This window comes from Ixodes scapularis, unplaced genomic scaffold (assembly GCF_016920785.2).
Source record: "Ixodes scapularis isolate PalLabHiFi unplaced genomic scaffold, ASM1692078v2 PGA_scaffold3__209_contigs__length_174095766, whole genome shotgun sequence".
Classification (NCBI taxonomy): domain Eukaryota; kingdom Metazoa; phylum Arthropoda; class Arachnida; order Ixodida; family Ixodidae; genus Ixodes; species Ixodes scapularis.
In genome coordinates, this window is record NW_024609868.1 from 129,761,158 (window position 1) to 129,789,106 (window position 27,949).

At 47.0% G+C, this 27,949-nt stretch overlaps 1 protein-coding gene and 1 pseudogene across 1 annotated transcript in view; both read left to right on the plus strand.

Moving 5' to 3' along the window:
- Window positions 1–1,327: 1,327 nt before the first annotated feature.
- LOC8044100 (cholinesterase 1-like) overlaps window positions 1,328–27,949 on the plus strand; it is a 29,641-nt gene continuing 3,019 nt past the window's right edge. The window contains exons 1-5 of the mRNA XM_040212441.1: window positions 1,328–1,669; window positions 3,926–4,294; window positions 5,302–5,463; window positions 19,576–19,773; window positions 20,897–21,021. Of these exons, the coding sequence (XP_040068375.1) occupies window positions 1,328–1,669; window positions 3,926–4,294; window positions 5,302–5,463; window positions 19,576–19,773; window positions 20,897–21,021 (1,196 nt within the window). The remainder of the gene's footprint in view (window positions 1,670–3,925; window positions 4,295–5,301; window positions 5,464–19,575; window positions 19,774–20,896; window positions 21,022–27,949) is intronic.
- Window positions 23,380–27,866, plus strand: LOC121046924 (annotated as a pseudogene).

Sequence of the window (27,949 nt, forward strand, 5' to 3'; positions counted from 1 at the left end):
CATGGCAATAAAGTTTGCCGCCCGTTACCAAACACCTGCCCTGCCCAAAAATCGCGCATGATCGTGCGTCGCGTGTCAAAACGCTGTGACTCGGACCACAGGACGCTCTCGCTGGCCTGTCTGTGCATCTGTACGTCCTCCGTGGCGTCCCAACAAAACAAACGCAAAAAAGACCGACTTCTTGACGCTTCTAAAACGCGGCAATTCTACATAGGATGGTTTCTCCAGCAGATCAAGCTAAAGCTGTATTTCTTTTTTTTATTTGTCGATCGAACCGACGTATGCATAATCGCACTTTATGAGAAACGCAGCTGACGCCCCCGCTCGGTGTTCGCGTTCCTGGGAGGGTACCGCGTCTTTTCGAACCATCGCCTCGCCCTCCTCTCCAGCCTCTTCTTGCGACCCCATGCGGAGGATGTATGTATAATAAGGGACGGTTGAAGCCAGGCAGGATTCCGGAGTGCGGTTGAAGGGACACCGAAACTTTTTTTTTTTTTTATGAGTTTCGCGATTTGTTGTGGATTGAAAGTGTGCACTCTTGTTTGGTCGACGCACTGGTGCACCAAAGGCCGGGGCAACCGACGAAGGGACGTCACGGTGGTTCTCCAGGCGGGCAATCAAAATGTGTGTGATGTCACAAACAACAGCCAATAGTAATGGGCCGTTGTGTCTAATCGGGCGTGCATTACGACCAAAAACCGATGAAAGGAGAAGGAAAAAAAAATTAGCCCACTTTTTGACCCCCTTCACTTCGTCGAAATAAAAGCCATTTTCGGGGCCCCATCCTGTTCGGGGCCATTTTCTCCGCCACCATTCTGTTCACGAAATTACGTGCAATGCAATTCTATTCGGGACCATTCTGTTCAGGACATCACGCACAGGGCAATTATATTTGGGACCTTTTTGCTGGACGCGGTTTCTTCTACGACCATTCTGTTCAGGACACTATATCGTCCAAGGCAATTCTATTTGGGACCATTCGGTTTGGGGTAACTTTCCCCGGCGACCATTCCGCCCAAAACCATTACGTCTAAGACCTTTCATATTTGGGACCATTCTGTTCGGGGCCGTCTTCTTCACCACCGCCTTGTCCGGGAAATTTTTGTCTAAGACCATTTTGTACAGAACCATTATGCTCAGGGCCATTTTCTCCGCGACCATTCTGTCCCTAATCATTATGCCCAAGACCATTCAGTTCGAGGCCATTCTGTTCAAAACAATTTTGTTCGGGACCACTTTCTTCGCGTCCACGCTGTCCAGGACGATTCTGTTTAAGATTATTCTGTCTGCGCGGCACGCCCAGGGTTCCGGTGCGCCTTTGCTGGACATGATCCCGACCGAGAGCAGCGAGGATTGCCTGCACCTGAACATCTGGACCCCGGTCGTGCGTCCATTCTGCGCCTTCGACTGCAACCCGAGAACCGTGATTCTCTTTTTCTACGGCCGGGACTTCGAGCACGGCTGCAACAACCTAGATCTGTACGACGGCAGGGCGCTGTCCGCCCGTGGCGACGTCCTTGTTGTGGTCCCCAACTACCGCCTCGGAGTGTTCGGCTTCTTGAACGCCCACATGCCCGATGCTCCGGGAAACGTGGGTTTGCTGGACATGCTGCTCGCCCTCAAGTGGGTACAGGAGAACATCGACGCCTTCGCGGGAGACCCCAGAAATGCACGTCATTTCCTTCATTCCGCCGTTTAGGCTTATCACGAGTAAGATATTAACCGACACACAAGAAACATGCATTTAGGTTTTAGATGTTTTTGTTAAGACAGCGTAGGTTGGTTCTCATCTGGGATAAGCCGACACTGGTTTATGATATAGATGAGAAACTTAGCCAGCGCAGTACGACAGCTAGCCTGCCTGGTCTTTTTCACTTGCATCGTGCAGTGGACATACACGAACGCGGACCGGTAGGATGCTCATCCAGGTCAAGAGAGACAAGGTGGGGACCGAGCGCGCTCGACAAAACAGCACGACGCCCAAACAGCACACCGACGATACAGCAGGGGTCTCGACACAGCTCATTCATATGTCATTCCCCCTTTAGGATGCCTTAGGCTCATGATTATTCCAAAATAGTTGTACGCGCAATGCTACTCGCGGGGGAGGCTGATGTCCAAGCGAACGGATTCGAGAATCAGACCGACATTTTAACGTTGTACATTCGTACTTTCGGTTGTATATTTATTGGCAGCTCGCCTAATTGAAATAAATGGACAAGTTTTGCTCTCAATATTACTGACACTAATGGTTATCAAATAGCAACCACACAGTCACATAATCAGATGATTGTTTAATGTCCACGTACCACCAAAAAGTATTCAAAACTTTGGCAGCATATGAACATGCATAGTTATAGAGAGACTGCTCACTAATAATATTTCAATCAGACCAAACCATGAGAAAATCATTTTCATAGTAGACAACAACTATTCAGGCTTGGTAATCGGTTGATTGTTTAGTAAACATAATTCGACCTATTCGCGCAAACATTTACAATTGTACTTCGGTGTTTAGTTCCTCTACAATCAGCCACCCTGTACTTCTCGCTTCTCGTAGCCTCTTCGAAGCTGCAGATGGCGTTTCGAGGTACAGGGTTGGCGAGTCCGCTTGGGACTTTCCGAATCCTTCCGTGACTCATAATGAGCAAGCGCTCTCTGCCGGACCCACCGACGAGCTGTGTTCTTAACAAAATACACCTATTTCGGAAAGCGAACTGAGTAAATTGATGAGTTACTAGAGAGTTTTAGGAAACAGTTTTTGCTCATCTGCTACGGTACAACGGGTCTTCCGGTACGAACTGCGCATATGCTAGTCTTCTGCGGTAGCGGATGCGCAGTCCGCATACCGGAGGGCCCATCGTACCATATCGGATCTGCGGAAACCGTTCCCTAAAACTCCTTACTATCCATCTAAGATATCGGTCGGATCAGGTTGAAGGACAGAAATAGCAAAATAGTACTGAAGCTGTGAGACCATAAATTTGGAACAACTGAGGAACAAACGTAAAGTAAATCTTCGGAGCTCACGAGTCAGATCAACGCATGCAGGTAATCTGGCGCGCCCTCGAGAAGGAGTGAGAAATAACACTAACAGTTTGGGTATTTTTGAACGGGCAACCGAAGTCTAAATTGTACGACGCCTTTTATGTAGCCTTCGTCGCAGGGTCATAGTTCCAAAAAAGTTTCACGGGACGTGTTAAAATTTTGTGAGGAACTTTGCTTTACTAACTTTATATGTGCTACTATATATAACTCAAGAGATCCACGGGGTTATCCACGGGGTTTTCTATCATTTTCACTTAGGAATAGTAGTAGTAATTAAATAAAACTTAACAGCACAATCTAAAAATAAACGCGATATTTTGAACACGCCATTAATGGGACTTTATAATCCTGAATCACACACCTGCTCTCAGCTACGTTGTTTCTAACGCCACGTCAACTTCGTACGTGCCGGTCGTTGTGCCGATTTGGCGTACTGTTGCTTTATCGCATGCTGTTTCGTCGCGGGCTCTTCTGTCGCGTTTGCAGGCCCGGGATTCCCGGGTTCCGCAGCGCGAGCTTTCGCGCCACGTATTCCCATCAAGCTAAGGGACGCAAAGCCCTAATGCCAGAGTCCCACTAGAGCGACACACAGAAACAAAAGACAGCAACAATCCTCAAACTAGAGTCCTTCACGATTTGACAGGCTTTGTAGAAAAAAGGAGGCCATGCTCAAACACGAGCATCATATATGCGAGTGTATCTTTGGCAGGCTCGCAATCAGACCCGCTTATTTCATTAGCACCGAACGACTAAACGCCTGCTAAAGTTATACCATCGCGAGCATGCTGCATGTTCTTGAGGCTTGTCGCCGTCGTTTGTTTCTGTTTGTCGCTCTAGTGGGACTTGGGAATTAATTAGCAGAGTGCACTCTTAGCAGATTGTGCTCTTTGGGCACGACACGGGCGCCACCTCCCTGGGCTACTTCCTGCTGCACCCCGGCCTGCTCAAGGCCCACCGGCGCCTCATCCTGCACTCGGGCAGTCCGCTGCGGCCCCTGCGGGACAACACGGCCGGTGCCCTGGCCAACCTCCGGGCCCTCGCCAGCAGCGCGTCCTGCCCCGCCGCTGCCGGCGACCCCGGAGGCTCGGTCGACTGCCTCCGCAACCTCACGGTTCCCGAGCTGCAGCGGGCGTCGGATCGCCTTCGCATCGCCCTGGGTCCGCGCTTTGTGCCCAGCTTCGACAGCTTTCCCATGATGGAGTCGCCTTTCGGGGTGGCGAGGTCGAAGCTCTTCGAGGATAAGCAGGTGCCGCTGAGGGATATTCATTCATTCCTGCATATAGTGCATTTCAAAGGAAGGGAAGTTGGGATTTACGTCGTTTTGTCGCTAGACCGCTAAAGGATTCTGAATTAACCCCTGCCCCGACATGAATGAGCATATCGAACCGGCGTGCCGTCGTGCATCGTTGTTGTGTGATGCGCTTTGAAGGCCCCAGGCTAGCACTGGTGCTGCACTGGCTATATTTCTCATCTATACTGCAGAGACACCAGACTCCCATTGGAGGTGACTGATCTTGCGCTGTCTAAGGAAACGAGCAACGCAATTACAGTTACGTTTTAGAGAGAAGCCTTTCACACCAGTCTTTGCCAATTTAAGCATAAAAGAGTGGCAAAAAAATTCAAAAACAGAGAAAACGTTTTACACAGAAACATTAAAGGAAACAATGGTCCGAAACGTATTACGAAATGACAGCATTCAGTATCGCTAGTTGTATGCCCAAGTCCGCAAAAATATAAGAAGGTAGCTTGCATTAGTGTTGAGCCCATATATCTTTCAATTTTAAACCGATGCCTTTTGGCAAATCGGATCTCGTCGGGCCGCTGCGATAAATTATTTACCCTCCTCCCAGGGGTATACATTTGAACAAAAGCTCTTACGTTATAACTTCAAAATGCCAATATAAAGATTATGATTATAATTTTGATGAGTAGAAGCTTAGTAACGCAACAATAACGAAGATATAGGTCGCCAAGCTAAGGCACGAAAAGGATACTGCAACGAGCAGTTAAATTAGTTAGAGCTGGTAGTGTCACGGGATCTGTAAGAGCAAATATAACCTTTGTTTTGTTTGCGCACGTGGAATTTTTCTTGAGCGGAGGCAAGTGTTCCATTCCTTAGAAATATTCCGGAAATGTGCGCGACACTGGTTACTATTTCTCAAAGAGAACTAATTCATCCCCCGAAGCAGCGCGTCCGTTCTGTTTTTATATATCGCGACATTTGCTACTTTATTTTTCTCCCCTCGTTCGCAGGTGCTGGTGGCCAGTGTTGTGGACGAAGGGGCCTTCGAGATCGGCGTCGTAGAGAGGACCTACCTCTGGGACTTGGCGGACAACCAGACAGCGATGGCGATCGGGCTTATGGCCGCTCTCGAACTGTACCTGAACGAGCGAGACCCCGCCAACAACTGCTCGGTGAGTACGACGCTCGCTCATTCACGCATTTCGTTCCGAAAATCGGATAGACACATTCGGATTGATTGATCGATCAAAATTTATTCTTTAACGAAGTATGGGGGTCGTACAAAGTTGATGGCAGCACTTCTGTAGTCGACTTAGAGGCCACTCGTGAAACCCCATTGACTACGCTTAGGTGACACCAACGTCTTGCGTACATCGGGGTACTGACGTCGTTGTAAATCGGGCAAAGTTCAGTCAATATGGCTGACTATAAATCACGTTTACTGTCTTCGACCCGTTGCGGAAGAGCCGAGATATCGCGTTTGCTGTCTTCGACACCTTGCGGAAGAGCCCAGACCAAGTGGTCACGCACTGGAAACCGAAAACGGCGACACGTATCTTAGCACTTTCTCCAAGAAAGGTGCACATTAAAAATGAGCTAGAAACTAGGAATCTTAAGGAGCACGCTAGTAATTTTTATTATTAAAGAGAAGCTCGATATATACCCGGCGCTTTGTCCAGCTTGTTTTGCAAAGCGTTCGGTGTTTACCCAACACAGGGACCGTAGACTGCATCGTTTACGCCATGTTACTCAATCGACTGCGAGGCATGGATTGGGCTCGAATACTGGACGCGTGCCCCAGACGAACACGGACGCAGCGTTCGGTTACGCCATCCGAACGCTGCGTTAGAAACGCAGACAAATAATTGATGGCGCTGTCCTAAAGGGTGTGGCTCTGAACTTAGCCGTTGCAGGGGCAAGGGTTGGATCTCGCTCCATGAAGCAGCACAGTTATTCGCGGTTCGACGATTTTAGCCATCTTGGGGGTCTTGCCTGTCACCGGTGGAACAATCCCCGAACCAGCTCGGATCCCCCCCCCCCCCTTCCCCTTCCCTTCCCCCCCCCCCCCCCCCCCCCCCCCCCCAATGTTCCGTGGACCGGTCTCCGGGCCACAGCTTGCGAACTGCGTCGGTTTGTTGTATCAGCTTTAAACGGACCGAAATATTTTTGGGAATTTACAGGTATAAAATGTTTTCATTCGAAGTGACAAGATTTACTTGCCTCTTCATGGTAGATTTGCCCGTCTCGTTACAAGCAGTCGATAACTTTTTGAAGCAGTTTTGTAATTATTTGATTTGTTTTGCTAGGAAGTAATCACGACAGTCAATTCTGGTTACTTTTGGAAGTTCTAAAATTACTTGTAATTCATACTATTTTTTCCCTCCCCTTTCTAATGGCGATCCTTGTTTGAACAAGTTTTCTATCTAGGAGTTCCCAAACCTAATTTCCGAAGGGAGGATGGTCTACCAAAATTGCTGGATTGATAAGATAGCTATTTGTGCTTCGGGGATCCTATCCCAATAAAGGACAATACCCTACGACTGTTTTCAAATCGGCAGAAAAATTTGTCGTTTCTGTCGTTTTCGAAATCTGAATAAATCGGAAAATTATACGGTTAATTTTTTTAGTAACGTTCAATTACTTACTTTTTCTGCGAAGTAATCAAGCAATATACTTTAATACATTTTAACCGAGAGCAATTGTAATTGTAATCGGTTACGTTTTAGTAACGTGCGCAAGACTGCTCCATGGGGCCTGTTGGACATTTTCAGATGTGGAAATACACAGCAGTCCACATCTTTTGTCTTTCAAAGCTAAAGGAACCAGAAAAAAAATATAAGCTGCGCGTTTACGTCTTTTCTTTACTTTAGACGCATGCCATTATTGGTCCGCACGCTAACCTACGTGCATTTAACGCGTCTCTAAAGATAAGAGACGAATTTCAAAGGAACTCCTATTTTCTAAGATGCGCATAAATGAGGTACTTCTTAATAAAGGTCACGATATGTAACAAAAAAATTGTAATTTTTGCTAAAGCATTTTTTTTTTTTGGAAAGCTGCATACTCCAGTGCTTTGACATTGATAATTACGTAGAACAAACGCTTCATGGACCCTGCAAGATACACATTCGAGACACACAACGCCCAGTCGTTAAATAGACCCTTTTTTTTTTCAAAAGCCCGCGGCATCGTCTGTCCGCCATTGCTTGATTACGTGCTCTGAGCATCCATTGGAAACGAGTGCTGTGTCATCGTTCGGCGAGGACTCGGATCCAATTACGCACTTCGTCCCCAAGAAAACATCAAGGTTGCTTGATGTGCTTTTGAAAAGGCTTTACGCACTATGCTGAGTGCTTTACCTATATACACTTTCTTCCAGCATGCCGTCTTTTGGCGATGTATTATACACCCAGCACGTGTGGCATCAGACCACTCGCTGATCCCCCAAGCACCCCGACCCGCACTCGAGGAATCATGGGAACGCGTTCATTCCGTTCCCCGGTGATCAGTAAATTAGACCAGTTCGACGCTTACACACTTTTAAGTGGAATCCTGTGTCATCCCGAACGAGCGTCGTGTAGAGTTCAAGGACCTGCCATATCCCTTTTAACATTTGTCGTAAATTTCAGCGGTTTTGATGCCGTCCAGCCTTCAACCTGACTGAGCTGCAGAAATCTCTTACAATATTGTCAATCTCATGCAGCTCCGAAAAACGCCGACACTAACTTGGAAAAGCTAAAAATTATATAAACAGCCCCGCTGGGTTTGTGCCAGTGTTGGACAAAATACTAGGTAAAAGTATTTAGGTTAAGTTACTAAATACCTGCTTCATTAGGTATTTAAAATACTACTCAAGTTACTTTCACTGTAAAGTATCTTGAATAGGGTACAAATACTTAGAAATGTAATTCAGTTACTTCTGAAGAAACTTCCGCATTGCGTAATTTGTATCGACGACAGTGTCGACAGTTATACAGTTGCACAAATCTGATTTACCAGAATGGTTTCTTAGCACGTAACAACACTAAGTGGCAAAAAGGGAAAAGAAGCATCGTAGGGCTATTTTATGCAGTCCAACTAAAAGGAGCAGTATATTGTCACGAATGACAAATGATGAGGCAGCTAATAGCTGAAGAAACTAAACGTTTATTTTGGCGAACTGGTGCTCAAAACAAAATAGAGAAAGGCCAGCGTCGCAGGCGTCGATTTTGGAGACAACAAAATCGTGAGGCCCGGCTGTCTCAGAGGTTTCAGAGCGTGGGTTTCTGGAACATTCGGCGTAGAACGTTCCGTGCGTAGAACTTTCATAACTCGATCACACGACAATGTTCTTGAGCTTATGAGAATGCCAAGTTGAAAGAATAAGCACAAGAGGACTTCGCTCTCTGGAATCGAACCCGGAGGCTCCGCGCGAGAACCAAGCGCGGTACATTCGGCCACGCGCGGCGCTCGCTCGGCAACGCGCATGGCAATGTCGCTGGTACATGTTACAAAACATTTTTGGGACAGAAATAAAGAGGTCGCTTTAGCTATAGCGACATCGCTGAATATCACCGTTTTGCGGCGCATCTTAGACACATCGTTTAACTACAATCTATATTTCCTATATGGGGTGTTCATTATAAACTAACTTGGGATACGGATATGAGTGAATAGGTAATAAAGAGAAACCACATGATAGCCACTGCAGCAGCCGCACCTTCAAGTAGGTTGCGCTCAGAACGGCACTCAACGTTGGGAAGCTTTGTTTGGGATTTTGAGAAGTCATCCAGCTTTTAGTTCGTTTTCTGCCCTGTTCTCTGCTTATCAATGTTCGCTTAAGCGCGAAACACATGTACGACGAAACTGTCCGATCCGACGTCCGACCGCGCAATACGACGGTCGGAGGCGAGGGTTTTCGTAGCATCGGAGAGCTTTGAAAACCCTCGCCTCCGACCGTCGTATTGCGCGGTCGGACGTCGGATCGGACGGTTTCGTCGTACATGTGTTTCGCACTTTACAGACAGTGTTCGCGAGAGCAAAAGTCACGGACTGATGACAAAAGGAAAATAAACATAAGAAACCCTCAGAGTGGCAATCTTTACTTCCGTAAAACCACCTGTTTTCTTTGAGGATTTCTCCAGGGGAAACTTTAGGAAACAGAAGGCGCCTTTAGGAATGCAAGGGGATACCTTAATTGTACGAACTTTGGGTTGAAATATGAGTCACAATCATCAAAAAAGCGATATTTCTTTCACGAGCTCAATCAAAGTCACCATAGCTAATCGGAGCTAGCAACAGGATTTGCTTGCTCGAGAGAATGTTCACGTTTGCTCGTGCTACGCCCACACCACTTCATAACGAAAAACTCGGAAAATGGCGGAATGTAAAAAAAAAAATGTATTTGAGATAATGAGTACAAGATACCCAGAAAGGTAATTAAATTAGAGTAACAAATACTCTCGATCCAAAGTATTTGCAAGATGCCAAGATACTTCGAAAGGTATTTGAAATAGAGTATCTTGAGTAGAGTATTTGAGATAGGCGCAAGTCTGCTCTGTGCTAAAAGCTGGTTTTGGTTGTTATTCTCAGCTTTTTAGTCAATTTCTACTAAGATAGCGATCACGAAAATGATAATATTGTGAGAGATTTCTGCCGCACAGGGCTGCAGGCTGAAAGCTTGGTTGCATGCACAGTATCAAAAACGCTGATATTGACGGGAAATTCTAAAAGTGACATGACAGGTCTTTGGACTCTACGCGAGGCTTATTTGGAATGACTAGGGATTACACTCAAAAGTGAGGAAGCCATAGAGTAACACAGTAAACGAAAAGAGTGGCCACTCGAGCCAATTCGCGGCCCCAGAGCTAGGGACTACGACGACCGTTCAGTGGCACTGCAGTCACACACTTAATTTAGACATGTATCATATTTCCACCCTTGACAAATAACTCTACTCTATAACCTAACATTTCAAAATTAATGGCAGCTCCAAATACTTTTAAAAACAATTTGAACAGCTGCGGCTTTGGCTGCGGCTCAGTGGATGGCTTTGGGGCCGTCGACTCGGCGGACGATGGCTTTCAGGTCACGTCGCGCGAAAGGTCGGTTGGGCTGCGCCTGACTGGCTCGCGCGGGCTTCTCGTCATTCTTCCGTCGTTAGAAAGGTGAGTCGTTTTACTGACACCGTGTTTTGCTTGCTTTTGGCTTTAGTTGGACGCACGGGCTGAAGCGCGAGCTAATTGTTCTGGATGAAGCCTCGGCAGTCGCACGTGCGCGCGTGCGCTCGTGCAGCGAGAGCACCAGTCAAGGCACTCAAGGCATACTCAATTTCATACCTCATGTGCATCGCTGTCAATGCTGGTGGCGTGAGCGCGTGGCTTTCCCGCCAGCAGCTTTGACAGCGTTGTGCCTGGCGCCAGGTGTGAAGTAGGGTACAAGCAGCCTTGATGCGCGCTTTGCTTAGGACGCTCACGAGGAAAATACAAAGAAATGGGGTGTGACAATACCGTGAAGGCTTTTCTTTATCGGCACTCTTTACTGTTGCTTGAACAATTTTGGTTTCCAAATCGCTATGGAATGAAGGCACTAAATTTGCGTAATCTCAAATTGACTTGTGCTATTTTCGTTTCCAGCTGATGCCAGCTGAGCTGAGCTACGGCGGCTACTGTTACGTAGCCTGGTGCGGAAACAATGAAAGAACGCGCAAAAAGCCAGGAACAAAGTTCTTCCGAGTTCCACAAGATGACAAGTGGTCCTTTGTTTTAACAACGAACTGGATGCATAGTTCTAATGAAAACCGGAGAGAAAGCTGAATGTTTAATCTCTCGAATGTTTAGTTTCAAAACTCATTTCAAATCTTAATGGTGCTTTACTTCTGTTACTACTGAATTTAGTTTCAAAACATTCCATTCCATGATAACCGGACTGTGGTGGACTTGCTTCCCAGCTCTACAAAGGAGACTGAATTAGAACTTCGTTGCTACATGGTGAATTAACATAAGATGCAAGGGAACCACAACTGGGTGTTTTCTTTTATTAAGACTGCAAGATTTTTAATGTTTCTATAAATGAGCAAGGCACTAAAACTAGCTGATGCCCATTGTCAGCACTCGTATAAAACAACAAAACTTCTAGAAAAAAGTTGTACTTCTTTTTATAGCATTGCACACCTTTTAACCAGTCTGTAAAATAATGTATTTGTGCAGTCAATAAATAACTGCAACCTTCTGAAGCACTATTAGTTTGCTTATCACCTCCACGTGAAACCACAATATGCAAGCCATTGTGGTCAAATATTTTATTTTGAACAAAGAAACAGAATAAAGATAACGAACTTCATTACATCTTGCAGGTCAAAGGCGTGGCTGAAGTATGCCAAAAAAGACGACCTTTTGCAAAAATCATCCAGTGAGCTACATGCGAAGTATTTCGTCTGCAGCAGTCACGTCACAGCGCGTGATTTCATGGACCCTTGGCGAACAAAGCTAATGAAAACCGCTGTGCCTTCAGTTCGCCTATCGACATATTCAGATACTGAGAGAGCTAAAGGTAAAGATTTATTTAACTATCAATATACGAGAAGTATAATACATGTGTAAAACATTATTTAAACACAATTATGCTTTTACAGCTTCACAACCTAACTTCTAATAGACGAAACTCCTCCAAACTCCATGGAAGCGACAGCTCCACCGTGCGGCACAAACCCCATGGAGACTACAACCTCATTATGCAGAGCAGCCTTCAGCTTCCGGCCCGAAAAAACATCAACCGCTGCCCATGGTGAGGAAGGACTCGTGTTTGAAACAACAGCCTGCGTCTAATAGACAAACTCTTCCAGACTCCATGAAAGTGACAGCCGCGCCGTGCGGCGCAGGCCCCATGGAGGCTACAGCCCCATCATGCAGTTCGCCGTTGGAGTTCCGACCGGTGACACCGTCCACATGGTCCTCCTCTGAACCAGTTGGAGCTTGTAAGTGTCCCACTTTTGTTCATCTGTGTTCATATGCTACTACTCATGTAACTAAAATTCTTCTGTGTCAAGGTGGATATTAGTTTGTCTACTTCTCCGGTGATGGGCTTTTTATGCAAAACCTGTGATATACCTTGTGTGCAGTGGTGTCAAGGCATACGGTGGAAATTTGTAAAGTTAGCCAACATAGCTTCAAACGCCCAGTTTCCCATGATTGCAAATTTTCTGTATAGATTAGAGGCATATTATCTACTTGCAGATTATGTCACTCTAAGATAATGTTGGCTGTGCTCGTTATAAGCAGAACTCCTTACCTGCTTTGAAACTATTATTTTTTTTGGCCGTTTCAGGTACTTCTGCGCCTCCTCTGCACAATTTTGCGTCGAGACCGAAGGACATCATAAGGCGTCTCCAGGCCAATGTCTCAAAGTACCGGAAGACCATCGCAAGGCTGCGCAAGCAAGAGAAGAATATGCCTCGATCAGCTTCGTAAGCTTTCAGCATCATTCTCCCTCACGTGACAGACGAGGTATTTCACCTACTGTCAAGCAATGTTAAATTAAAATCCAAAGGCAAGGGAAAACGATTCCCGTTATGGTTAAAAAAGTTTTCTCTTCATCTCAACTTCCGTGGGCCGCGGGCATACCGCCTTTTCTCTCCCTACCTCACTTTTCCTAGTCAGCGCACACTAAGAAGATGGCTGTCGGATGTTAAAATGACACCTGGAATTATACCAGTCATTATGTCATCCATCTTTAAAAACACAATCATGGAGTAGGTGCGATCGTGTCTACACTCTCATCTTCGGCGAGATAGTGTTAAAATAAACTTGTCATATGACGTGTCACAAGATGTTGTTCATGGATTTACAGATGATCACTGCGAACGTATCTCAACGATTGCCGACAGAGCCCTGGTTATCCTTCTCTCCGGAGTTTACCGGAAATGGGCTCAACCTGTCGCCTATACGATTGGGCACACGTCTCTCAATCCGGAACCTGTAATCCGGAACCTGTTGGCCTCGCTCACTGAGCAGTTGCAAGACATTGGAATTACAGTTAAGGCTGTAATTTGTGACCAAAGGGCTTCCAATGTAAGCTTAGCAAATCAACTTGGTGTCTCTGTGGCGCAGCCCTTTTTTTTTTCGTAAAAAGTGAACGCGTTTACTTCATTTACGATGTTCCCCATTTAGTGAAGACAACTCGGAACAACCTGCAAGCCTCAGGCTTCATATCGAAAATGAGATTGTGGACTGGGCAGATGTTGTGAAACTGTACCACTCCACACATGAGATGCGACTGCGGTTGGCGCCAAAGTTAACCGAAAGACATATCTACCAGAAACCTTTCAGTAATATGAAGGCTAAGCGGGGTGACCCGGGTATTGAGTGCATCAGCGTGAGTCGCGCTTTTAGCTCTTGTCTATGCGAAACAGCTGCCTAAAGCAGCCATGTCAACCGCTTATTTTAGTGATCGCATAGACAAGCTGTTTGATTGTTTGAATAGCTCCACTTCAAAGAAAATGGAACAAAAGTTGCGCCATGCTATTCGAAAAGGGCACTACTGGTCTATTCTAGTGACTGCTTTTTTAGATGCTCATGTCTGCTTTTTTTTTCCTATTATGGTCATGTAGAATGTCTAAGTTCCCATTTTGATCTTTGTTAATACTCTCTTAAGTCACTCATCTAGGATGCAACTTCCTTTTCTTCTTGACATTTTTTCTGCTTTACACATATGTCAAGCGTGAAAGAGATTGAGATCAGGGTGCCTACCAACCTGGCAAGCCTGAAGCTCTTAGGGAATTTTGGATCACCTGGAAAAGTCAGGGAATTATCAGGACAACTGTCAAAAGGTTGGCTAAGTCAGGAAAAGTGACCAGTGAGAGTGGCACTTTCACTGGTCACTTTCACCGGGCTTCGTTCCGCACGGTGGTGCGGAACGAAGCCCCGCAATCAGGTGTCGCCACGGCTCTGCTGAATAACATTGCCCAAAATGTCATCCTTCGAAGGAAGGAACGCGGCCAGGGAGTTTTATCGAAATAGTCAAGGAAAACCTGGAAAAATCATGGACTTTGGAAGAAGTCATTTGGTAGACACCCTGTAAGATGTACTTAATTAGGCAGTGCAGATTGCATGCCAAGCTTTGGTGGAATCATTTGTGATGAGTGGGTCGCAGGTACACCGGGCACCATTGCAGTCTGCTTGTAGCAGTCGTTTGTCAGCCATTTCATGTCTGCTCTTTATACTAGTGGTCATGTTAAACCTTACATGCTAAATGTGACATGTTAAACGTGACATGAACTTAAAACCTGTATTAGTCCGTCGGTTGGCGTTCAGTTCTTGTTATTTTGGTCATTATTGTTACTTACATCAGCAGGAGCAAGGTATGTTTAATTGTGCAGTGCAGGCTGTGTTAGGCTTATTTAATGACTATGTCACAGACTAAGTAGGTCTATACTAGTGGCAATCTCGTTTAGACATTTACTTGTCTGTTTTTCCCATTGTGGTCATCGTGCATTTCAGAATTATTCTGCTAAACTTTTTGTTTGCATACAGATTGCATTCAATCAACGAGCGTTGATACTGCATGGCCTTTTTTGTTTTGTGTGTTTGTTGCTGATGCTACATATGTTATATGTGTGTCTGCGCCTTCCGTGGAACTTGCTTGAGAATACAAACCCGGCTTTCAATCCAACTGCAGTTGTAATTCCAGTTGTTTGATAAGATTTTCATGCATGCATAATATGCTTGTCGTCTTTTGTAGGATGTACTCTTTGTGAATCCTCAATACACGGTGCTTGTGTTTTGTAGTTTTTGTAATTATATACGAGGCACAAACTGCCTATCATATTTTTTTGTTGTGAAAATAAACTCTGTTGGTTACTCCCTGGTGGTGTTATTCTGGACAGTACAAACCTACATGAGTTTCCTGGCTTGTAAATTCAGTGTTAACTCTATATAGTATTGTTCATTAGTTGTCCGCATTAGGATTCACACATACGTGTGAAGTAATTATAGCTGAAATTCGGCATGCGGGAATAGTAGGAAAAACATAACTCGCGGCAAACCAGACGGCGCAGGCTACCGCCCAGCACACTACGTCAAACTAGGTATCTATCCATCCGGCATTTAGTTGCGGACTACAACGGCCGGTGAGTGCGCTCCCTGCCAACTAAATGGGCCGCTCGGTCCTATGGAAGTGTCCGCTTTTTACCTTGTATAGATTACTCTATGTGCAACTCCGAATGGGTCGAAATTGCCGATCACTAGGGAACTGTAGGAACACCGTTCTTATTATTCCTCGAGTGCAGGCCAGGGCACATGGGGATTTAGCGAGTGTTCTGTTTCATAGGAAAGTATAAATGCATGTAGCCTTGTTGTTATATGAATTGGAGGAACATTATTCGATCCTTGAGCACGGCCGCTCCAGTCTTGTTTCCACACCGCTGGGGACGGCCTGACAAGTGGTTGTTTTTGCCAAGGGAAAAAAACGTGCTCAAGGCGCCCGCAGTGAGTGGTAGTGAGCCTGCCGGCGTTGCGGCCTCAGTGACTGGCCGTGAACGAGCAGGAGCGGCGCAAGGCCCGAGCACCGCTAAAGCATTGCTCGTGAGAGCTGTTCCATGCCTCCAGCGACGAGCTAAGGGAACTCGCTGTTTCTACGCATCTGGTGGTGAAGCGGCATGTCGCAGCGACGCGGCAGTGAGCAATTTCTGGCGCCTCAGCGTGGTTTGAAAAAGGATCTTTCTCTAGAGGAGGGCGTTAAAGGAATGCTGAACCGAAAATCGAATTTCAGAAAACAACGCAGAATCGATACAAGTCCCAAAACATCGCTCATAAAGCGGTACCTCCAAAAGATCGTCGTATTTTTGTAAAAGAAACGTGCGCTCGCACAAGGCTGAAAAGACGCGTGACCCAACACCTCCTAGAAATAAGGCTGTAGCGCTCTTCTCAAGACCTTTGAAGGCGCGTATTGAAGCTAAGGCAACGCGCGTGAATCGACCGCCGTAACGCGCTTTTAGTCACATGCGCGTGTCTTATTAGCTAAAATTAAAGCTGCACATAGCAACGGGTCTAGAAAATATTTTATTGCACGGGCAAAATATTTGACCTCTAAATAATCGGTGCGAATTGGCACGAGGTATGCGTATAAAACGTAAATGGAAAAATGTGATCGTTTTAAGTCAAAAACATTGAGCCACGCAATTATTGTGGTAGGAATCCATATTTTATACAAAAATACTTCAACAAAATGGCGAGACACGCAGTGATTGGACACAGCAAAACAAATCACAGTTAAAAATCAGGTAGATGTAGTCAGCGTGGACACGGCTCGACAAGTGTCATGTAAGCGATGTTATCGCGTGCAGTCACTGAATTCTTGCATCATACCCCGGCCACATGGCAAAATTAATATAATTTCGACCGAATTACATTATGGGGTCGACAAATCAGCTTGCGACGCTCATACAACCACTCAAGACCGCGAGCTGACTAAATCCCATATCATTTAATTAAAATATATTAACTTTTCCGTGTGGCAGGGGTACTAAACTTACTGTTTATTCAACTTAATTACTTCTGCCTATGGGATTGAGCTGCCTTAGAATAAAATATAACTTATTTTGAATACAATAATACTATTACCTTAAAGGGATACTACAACGAAATTTCGGCGCTTATTTTTTGGTCTATAAGTGTTCAAAGGAACAACATCACATCGAACATACCAATATCTTGTTAAAAAAGTCACGAAAAGGAATTTTAAAACGAATTAAACGATTAGCAAAGAGCACCTGGTGGATGTCGCTAACGCCTCGCTTGTAATGCCCGTCTAGGAACCTTGACAGCTAGTGACGGAGGTTGTCTCGCCTCCAGTCACGACGAGAGAAGAGGGGCAGGAGGAACTCCCCTCTTTCCGAGAATACCTTTTGTGCGTCGCAGAAGTCGCTATTGTCCCTCTACAACATTATAGAAGATTAACCCGTCACTCAAAATTCGTACAAAAGCAGCCGCTTCGGTGGCTGGAACGACTAGGCCATCCTCTCGACGTCAGCCTCGCCGTAGCTTTGCTCGTCCTGAGACGACCTACGTCACGATTGCGTTGGATGTCACGTGGTCTCCGCTGGGCCTTCTCCGAGCGCTTGCCAGAGTGGGTCGTTTATAACGAAAAATACAGCCACCAGGCTCAAAATACAAACGCGCGATTGTCATTTACGGATATTGTGGATCATATTGTCACGGGTGGTGACCAAAAAAATAGGAAATAAACAGGAAGAAATAAACGTTTAATGTGGCGAACTTGTGCCAAAAATAAAAGGGAACAAAAGATAATAACAGAGCGTCGCGGGCGTCGAAGTCGGCGGAGCAGCACAGTCGAACGCTGGGGCGAAACTGGCTCCGGCTTGCCCGCGGAGCCGCTTTTGTACACACGTTGGCTTCTGGAGCATTCGACGTAGAAGGTTCGACGCGTAGAACATTCTGACCTCGAATCAGCTATACGGTTCTCGATTTCACCAGAACATCACATTACAGTGTTAACAAAAATGCATAGCCGCGGCCAGGAATCGAACCCTGGCCCTTCACGTGGGAGGCAAGCGCGCTAACCGTTAGGCTACGGCCGCGCTGCCTACTTGGCGCGCGGCAATATTCAACCTATTTTTGAACACGACGGAATATTTCAAATTCTGTTGAAGTATTTCTTTAATACAGTTAAGATTCTAGTATAAACGCAGTAAAGGCAATAAAATAACATCACTTTAAATAAACACATAAGCACAAAAAATGCACTTTCAATAATCCCACAAATTTGTTATTTCACCTTCTAGTAAAAATTACAATATTACCCCCCATATTTACAAATCTTGACGCAATAGAACACAAATAACGACGAAGAACAAGATTCCACTCTATCACGAAAATTAAGAAAAAAAATCGACTGCAGCACTTCATTCGCGTCCTACAGGACCAAGAAAGCCCGTAAATAAGTTGTTTCTCACTTGTCGATCGTATCCGTACGTCCCGCATTATCCACCACGAAAACATTTGAACACAAACTCCAAGAAGTCTCTTTGTCGAGAGAGGGGTCTATCGATAATCGACCAGCGTCATCGTAGACTAGTTGCCACACGTCACTCAAACCGTAGCCGGAATGGTTCCGCGAATCCATGTAAATGCCGTAGTATCAAGCGAACAAAAAAAAAAAAATATCTACCCGAAACTGCGGGGACGACAAAAAAAAAAAAAAAAAAAAAAACGACGGGAAGAAGGAAACAAGTAGCAAAATAACCACACACATGAGCACCGGCAGCATGACTAAAAAGCTTAACGTTGTCGACCCATCTCTTGCTCGTGTACGATGACTGGATTTTATTTTTTCGGTTCCCTTCCCTTTTGAAATGTCTCAGCGTTCCTTTTTCAGACAGTCAGCAGCTCACACACAACACAAATTTACCAGAATCAAAGCCCATATGAGGGAAGACAATGTCGCATCGGATCCGGTTCATTCGAAAAGTGTGTGGAAGTGTGGAACTGCACGTAGTGCCGCGGATACAAGGATAATCATTAATATAAATTTGGTACTTTTAACCTTGGTAACGCGTTGTATATGACGTTTATATTATATATATAATAAATTTTATAAGACTGCGCTTTTAACACATATATTAATGTAGTATAAACGCGCACGAACACAACCGCGTCGCTCGACCACATTTTTTCACGCCAATACCAGATATTATCTCATGTAGTTGCGCCATGGCCTTCCTTCTCTGACATTCTGACGTAACCACTCGGAGCGCTACGGCCTTATTTCTAGGACGTGTTGCGGGACCTTGTGATTCTCATTTGCTCCTGGTTTGCTTTGACCCCGCGAGGGCGCGGAGAGGAAAGGGAGCGAGGCCATATCTCCTCCCTCTCAACTCTTCTGCGATAAGAAGACGTCAACGTTCTCCCCTCATTCGCTCCTTTATTTTCCAAAAATACTGCCGTCCGCTCGAGATATGGCTAGTTGAGTGATGCAGGCACGTAGCCAGGATTTTGTTACGGGGGGGGGGGGGGGGGGGGGAGGGGGGGGGGCGCCCATGACAAAATGCTGTACGAGGGGGAGGGGTCAGAGGAGGGTCCCAGCAAAATGAAAGACTTCGGGGGGGGGGGGAGGGGGCCGGGCCCCATGGCCCCCCCCCCCCCCCTTCCCCTGGCTACGTGCCTAGAGTGATGTTTCGTGGTTGATGCGCCCTGTTGAGCACTTCTGCAAGCTTATTTTTTTTTTAATCTTTTGTACACCGGTCGAGGTCCTGAGGGTGGTCTTTGTGGTCATATTTTCATCTTTTACAGGACTACTTGCGCAAGTTCGCCGAAGAGCTGGAACACAAGAGCTTGAAGTCCAAACAGCTGGTCAGGAGTGCCTGGCGGGACTTTTTGGGCAAGTTTTTCTTCGACTGCCCACTCGAGTACTGGGCACAGAATCTGACGTCAGCGTCTAAGCTGCACCTCTTCCGCTTCCGGCACAGGCCGCGCCGAAACACAGAAAAGGTGCGTCTCTTCAGACGCGTGGGCAGTTGCGTCACTCGTATAGTTTCTCGCATCGGTGCAAAATATTGATTTTTAAGAGTTTAAGCGACCACCGGTTTTGATATTCGACACAATTTAATAAAATACTCATTAAAAAAAACCTTCCAATGTGGAGATTTACACATTTTCTGGGTTTCCCCGTAAATTGTTTCGTAACTCCGCCGGCTACCCTGACCCATATTTTTTTTTTTAATTTTGCTTTTGTCATTAAATGATTGCTTTGCTTATTAATAATGTTAGACGGGGGTACCAGATGAAAGGAAGACGCTTTCTATTTGTCACATTGTCTTTGACAATGGCCAAGACAACGTTTTAGTTTTTATATGTGTTTTCACCCATTTCTGTTCACCTCTTGTTACCGGAATTTCCTTGCTCATTGCTCAGGTCGCTTCTACTTTCTTTGTTTCGCACAAATTTGCTATCAAAGTGACTCTACCAAAAAGTTTTTTTGTTTTTTTTTTCTGAAACGTTTGTCGATTGGAGCCTTCTTTCGCGTTCCAGCATTTCGTTCGCCTATTATTTTCTAGTTAAGGAATAATCATTTTTATTTTTACTTATTTTTATTTAAACAGAAGCAAGTTGACATGAGTACACATCACACAGGTAAAAATGTGTAGGGTTCCAATCCTTGTACTGACCACTATAAGGACATAATAACTCGGCGAGCACATTTTCAGGCGTGAACCAGGCACGGAGTATTTTGCTCAAATACTCTCGGAAATGACATAGAACGGGATAGAAGTCAAATTGGGGTGTTTTTATACGTGCTAAACCAACGAAAGGCAAGTGGCACGCTCGAGCGGAAGAGTGAAGATTCATTTCGACCACTTGGGGATCGTTTGAAGTGCAACCAAAATCTCGGTTACACGGCGCTTTCTCCGCAATATGCCTCCAGCAGATTGCGGGAACCTCGGCCGGGATTCGAGCCAGCCACCGGGGAATCCGTTGGCCGGCGCTTTGCCTCGGAGCCAAAGGATCGATGTGGAGAAAATTAGCATTGCCCAGATGAGCTTTCTTTTCACGATCCACAAGAAGGGAGCATAATACTTCATAGTTTGGATGAAGTTCGCGAACCCTTTTACAGGTGACGGCGCGCAACGATGACCTGGAGCTGGTGTTTGGAAGACCCCTCATCACTGGCGTCACCGGGACCATGAGCAATCTCAGCAAGAAAGTCATCGACTTTTGGAGCTACTTCGCCAGGACAGGGTGAGTGCTACGGGCACAGGATCAGTTTATTTTAATCCCGCAACGCGTAATTGAGAGAAAAATGTCTAGGGTTTCAATTCTTGTACTGATCACTTTAAGCACATGATAACTAGACGAGCACATTTCTAGGCGTGAACCATACACGCAGTATTTCGCTTCAATTCCTGATAGCTTGCAAATCTTTACACGAATTGCGACCTTCCTTGAAGCAAAGCAAGAACCACGCACGCGATGTTAAAGCTTTGGATGATTGTACCTGGAATGGAAGTCGTCTTCGAAGGCCCTAATGTACACGGCGGGACCAAGCGGGACCAAGGGACCGGGACATGGCCGCCTGCTGCGATCGGTCAGCAATGAGGAGCTGGCCAATCGCAGCAGGCGGCCATGTCCCGGTCCCTTGGTCCCGCTTGGTCCCACTGTGTAGATTAAGGCCCCAACCGATGTGTTTACCGGGCCCCCAAAAGTGGTCCTACTATTTCCGCCAGCTGACCTCGCAGAAGTGTCAAGCTGCTGTTGTCTGCCGCCATCCGGGCGGTTGCGCAGCGGCGGAGGAGGATGCGGCAGATATCTGCTCTGCTGGACGTCGCTGTAGCTCGACAAGCTACGGTCTTAATTTCCCAGGGTTGGGACGCCTCCGTGTGGACCGTGATACGCGTGTTTGCTCATACCTTTTGCCGTAACTTCTACGACCGATCGGCAAGATCGCGATGTACAACAGAATGGCACTCCGGCTCCCGTGACGCCATTTGTGGCCACTTTGAAACCACGTTCAGTGCGTGGGCGGTAAAGGACACTGAACACACTAGTCGAAGACGTCTTCCAGGCGTCGTTCTTTGGATTGCGCTCACGTCCTGCCTCTTATCTCGTATGAGGAAGCAGGTTCCCAAAGTTTTCTTTTTTATAATGCGTAAATAACCTGGACCACCTGGCTTTCCTATACTTCGTTTCAGCTTCCGTCCGAGCGCAGCCAAAGCTACGTGTTGCCGGAGCCAATCACACGCCGGCAATCGGTCACGCGATCTTGCCTGCACTTTTGTATCACTCCGCTGCGCCGCTGGTCGTCCGCGCCGCCCGCGTTCGCCAAGTATTTCGTCTGCTACGGGTGTATCAACGGTATCGCCTGCTGCAGGTTTAAAAGGAGTCCTTTCACGTTCTGAAATTTAATCACAGGGAATGTCAGTACGTAATCTTGCCGCTGCCGTCTGTGTCCGAGCTTTCCACCTGTCTGGCATTTCGGCATAGTTTCAAAATGTAAATACACATTGCCAGGTGCCCGATGACCCGGCCGTTGATGTTTCCTTGTAATGTCTGGATATACGAGGGCTCGAGACGTAGTCCTTTTCACCATCTTCTCGGCGTTCAATGTGGTCGGTAGGTAAAGGTGTGCCCCGTTTTCGCCGCGTATCAGTGAATTGTAGTGGCCCGGACGCTTTTCTTGTTTACAACGCATTCGCGGTACGACGCGGTCGGAGTCTCCTGCCGAATTTGAAAGTAGACATTCATCACGACCGCTCGCGCCTGACGCCTAAACGTGCCTTTGCGAAAGGATGTTCTGCAGCGACCCGGTGAGGAAAGCAGCGAAGCACATGATTCGGCCATTATGGGAACGAAATGACACAGAAGAACCGAGCGCTGCAGCCGTGTTGACAGCGGACGTACGCGTTTTCACCAAACCACATGCATTTACATATGCCAATAAAAACATAAACTTAGATATTTAATTCCTTTCGTTGCAAATCATTCTCTGCAGTACACATCTCGAATGTTGTGCAATATTTACGCACAAAACAATTATATTAAAAATATTACTTTTGCGCACTACTTTGTGGTGCGTAGGAATGCTCTTCTCGAAGTTGCGAACCGTCCCTCAGCCTTTGACTGCGCTCGGACGGAAGCTGAAACGAAGTATAGGCTATGGGGGAACGTGTGAATTACATCGGGTGACTCACTGTAAGAACTGAAGTTAAATTAAGCCGGCGTCCACACTACTTATTCTCAAAGTCGGGACTGCAGTTCCCGGTTTTTACTGTTGGTAATAATATTTTATCCTATCAACGGCATTAGGGTCCACGGTTCAGTTCACGCCGATTAGATATCCTAAAGGAGTTTGGAATATTCGAAAAATAAGAACATTTATCAACAAAGTTAGGAATGCCTAAATGAGTATAGCCATCAAAACCAAGAAACGACAAGCAAATATTGTATTTAATACAATTTCCAGAAAAAATACACTCGTGCATTGGGTGGAAAAATAGTCAAAACAATATTCATGCTTTGTTTGACTATGCCATAGCCGTGACACCTAATTGGGAACTAGCCCTAACACAAAAATACTTCGGACATTTGTCGTGGAGACAAGATATTCATATTCCTGGTGTAGTATCTTGCGAAGCGCATCGCGTATGACGTCACATTGATAGTGCGTCGCTTATCTCTATATAAGCGCTGGGAGCCGTATGCTCCGTGTTCTTTTGGTTACGCACTGGCGTGCTCAATAAACCGTCTACGTTGGTCGTCACTCTGGCTCTGCCTCGTCGCTCGCGGCTACAACATACTGGCGACGAGGATGGGATAAAGGATTCCGCCGGGTTGCAAGAAGCCACTAGCGGCGGTCCCGGAGCAGGCTGCGAAGAGACTGGCAGGATGGCGACGATTGGAAGGTTCGACCAGTTCATCGAGGACGGCGACGAAGACTTCGAGTCCTACGTGGAGAGGTTCGAACACTTCCTGAAAGCCTCGAAGGTGAGCGACGACCTGACGGTGTCAGTGTTCATAACGGCAATTGGAAAGAAAACCTACAAAACTCTAAAAACTTTGCTGGAACCGGAAAAGCCGGAAAACAAGACATATGCACAGCTAGTGCAGACCCTGCGAGGGCACTACGTACCAAAGCCCTCTGTCATTGCAGAGCGGTTCAGATTTAACCGTCGCTTCCAGCAAGAAGGCGAAACGGTGGCAGCTTTCGCGGTATAAGCTGAAGCGGTTGGCGGCGTCCTGCGACTTTGGGGCGTTTCTGGACGAGGCTCTTCGCGACCGTTTCGTGGCCGGGCTCTGTGACAGAGGAACTCAAGCTGAGTTGCTGAAGAAAAGCAAGTTAACGTTTAAAAACGCCTGCGATATCGCAAGGAGTATCGAGTTGGCCAGCCAGGAAAGCCGGGATTTGCAGCCCAGCGTGGGGCAAGAGACCGTCAGCGCTCTTCGCCACAAGCCAGACAGCGGGAAACGCCCACCGCGCCGGAGGGAGGTACCGGCTACAGTACCCGCAGGGGCAAGAGCGACGAAATCGCCGGACTGTTTCCGATGCGGTTCAGCGCATGAAGCGTCTAGTTGCAAATTTCGCAAGTATCGTTGTCATTTTTGTAAACGTGTTGGACACTTAGCGAAAATGTGCAAGGATAAAAGCAGAGACGCTGCGAACGCAATATAGCTGAGGACAGTGACGGGGGTGAACTGGTGTTGCACAATATCTACTCCTGTGAGGGGCGCACCGGACTTTACGAAATTTGTCTGAAAATTGAGCAGAGAAATGTCCGCATGCAGATTGACACGGGGGCATCCGTATCAATATTACCAGAGGCACTGTATAAGAAATACTGGCCCAGTCTACCGAAAGAGCCATGCAGTCTAAAGCTAAAAGCTTACGGGGGTACTCCACTCTCGGTAACGGGGAAGCTAACCGTTTCGGTAGAGCACAACGGTCAGCGTAAGCAGCTCCCGTTAATTGTCGTGAAGACAAACGAGAATACCAACACTGTGCTGTTTGGACGTGACTAGCTGGTGGCCCTTAAGTTGGACTGGTCTAGTGTGCATGGGGTTTGCTTGGACAAGGTAACGGCGTTGCTTGAAAAGTACGCTAAGCTTTTTGAGCCTACCCTTGGCCTAATCAAGAACAGTGCAATTAAATTAGTGCTTAAAGAGGGTAGTACACCAGTCTTTTGTAAAGCGCGTTCGGTTCCATTTGCGGTTCGGGAAGCAGTGTCGTCCGAATTGCAGAATCTCGTAAAAACAGGGGTGCTAGTACCTGTTCAGAAAAGTGAATGGGCGACTCCACTAGTAGTCGTGCCTAAACCGAACAACCAGGTCAGAGTGTGTGGTGACTTTAAAGTGACGCTAAACCCATGCCTTAGAACGGATCATTACCCCCTTCCCGTCATGGACGATCTGTTTGCAAAAATGGCCGGGTGCAAATATTTTACTGTGCTTGATCTATCTACGGCATATCAGCAGCTGGAATTGCATCCGCAGGCGCAGTCACTAGTCGTGGTCAACACACACTTGGGGTTGTTCAGGTACACGCGTTTACCCTATGGCATAACGAGTGCACCTTCGATATTTCAGGCAGTCATGGATGACGTGTTAAAAGGGCTGGATCGCGTAGCGTGCTATCTGGACGACGTGCTGGTAGCTGGAGCTACGTTTGATGAGTGTTTCCAAAAGGTGGGAAGTGTTCTGTCACGGTTTCAGGACAGGGGCATACGGTTAAAGAAAGAAAAATGCAGGTTCTTTCAAACGTCGGTCTCGTACTTGGGGCACGTTCTTGATGAAAAGGGCATACGCCCGTCAGATGAAAAAGTAAAGGCAATAATGGAGGCGCCGTCACCAAAGGAGGAATCACAGTTGCGGGCCTACCTGGGGTTGCTTAACTTCTATGGGAAGTTCGTTCCTAACATGGCCGCCAAGCTAAGGCCTTTGTATGACGTAGTAAACCAGAAAAAAGGTTTCAAGTGGTCACTTCAGGCAGAACAAGCATTTCAGCAAAGTAAAACGTGGCTAACGGGCGAGAATGTTTTGAAATACTACGACCAACAAAAAGAGATTGGGCTTGTGTGTGACGCGTCAGCGTATGGCGTAGGCGCCATTCTGTTTCATAAGAATGGTAAAGATGAAAAGCCAATTGCATACGCGTCTAGGGCACTGAGCAAAGCAGAGCAAGGGTACGCTCACATCGAAAAAGAGGCTCTCGCCGTTGTCTATGGGCTCAAGAAATTTCACAAGTACCTGTTTGGGCGTAGTTTCGTCATTGATTCAGATCACCAGCCATTAGCTAGCCTTCTGGCGCACGGCAAGCCTGTTCCAGTGATGTCAGCGGCACGCATGCAACGCTGGGCTTTGTTGCTAGCGGCATACGATTACAAATGGGTGTATCGTAAAGGCAGCGATATTGGAAACGCTGACGCGCTGTCGCGGTTGCCGTTGCCGAATGATAAGGATGTTTCAGATTATGTACATTTCTTCTCAGTTGTCGATGAACTTCCCTTGTCTGCTGACGCGATCCAAAAGGGAACGAGCACTGATAGGGTGTTATCGAAAGTGTTGATGTACACGAGGAGTGGGCCTACGCGTGTAACGGACAGTGAATTGTCCCCGTACTTCGTCCGCCGGCATGAGCTGTCCGTAGATCAGCAGTGCGTTACGTGGGGAAATCGTGTGATTGTCCCTCGCCGCTTGCGCAAACAAGTGTTAGCGCTTATGCACGAAGGTCACCCCGGAGTTACGCGCATGAAAATGCTCGCGCGTAGCTATGTCTGGTGGCCTCGGTTAACACAAGACATTGAATGTGTTGTTAAAAGTTGCAGTACCTGTCAGTTGACGCAAAACGCTTCACCGAAGGCCCCACTACAAACTTGGGGTTGGCCGAGCCGCAGATGGCAACGAATCCACCTGGATTTTGCATTCACAGACAACCAATGGCTTTTGGTGCTGGTGGATGTACACTCCAAATGGGTGGAGGTGTTCGTGATGAGTTCAACAACGGCAGAAAAGACTATTGAAAAGCTTCGGAGTGTGTTCGCGGCGTATGGCCTTCCGGAGGAGGTCGTTACGGACAACGGGCCGCAGTTCACTGCGAAGAACTTCACAGAGTTTCTGCTCAGGAACGGAGTGCGTCATACCAGGACACCTCCGTACCATCCGGCATCAAATGGAAGTGCCGAGAGATGCGTCCAGACGGTCAAACGGGATCTTCTGCGACAGCTTCTCGACGAAAACTCTTTGGGCGTCAGGAAGACCCTACAACACCGTATAGACCAGTTTCTATTCAGGTACCGGAACGCCCCCACCACGACAACGGGGCAAACGCCTGCTGAACTGTTCCTGTCGTGGAAGCCCCGCACCCGCCTGACCCTGCTACAGCCAGATCTGGAGAGACGTATAGCAGATCGTTTCTCCAAGATCAAGAGCCAAGCTGACGACAGAAGAGGGCCGTGGAGGTCATTCGAAGAGGGCGAAAGAGTAATAGTTCAAGGCCTTCGTCCGGGGGAGGCAAAGTGGCTACCTGGGGTCATCGAGAAAAGGTGCAGTGCCGTTACGTACATTGTGCGTGTGGGACGCGGGACCAGGTTTGTGCATGCAGAAAATTTACGTCCTCGTTATTTTGAAAGTGACGAACAAGGGTCCCGGGAGCCTTCATGTGTGGTACCCAGTTCGATTCCAGACCGTGTGCCGGAGGCGTCTGCTACGAGTCCTCCTCTTCCTGCGTTGGAGTCTCCGAAAGCGGCTGCAGCACCGCCAGAGCCACCCGAAGACTCAGCCCCCTTGGGTCAGCGGAATGCAAGTCCCCGCCAAGGTTCCGCACCGCAGTCACCTCTCCGAGAACCGGCCTCTCCTCAAGGGGCACAGACTCTTCGACGCAGTGCTCGTGCAAGAAAACCTCCCGATTGGTACACGCCCTAACATTGTGTAAACAAAATTTCTGGGGAGGAGTGTAGTATCTTGCGAAGCGCATCGCGTATGACGTCACATTGATAGTGCGTCGCTTATCTCTATATAAGCGCTGGGAGCCGTATGCTCCGTGTTCTTTTGGTTACGCACTGGCGTGCTGAACAAACAGTCTACGCTGGTCGTCACTCTGGCTCTGCCTCGTCGCTCGCGGCTACAACACCTGGATTTAATAAGCTGGCATGACCGATGTTACGCTGAGAGGCTAGTA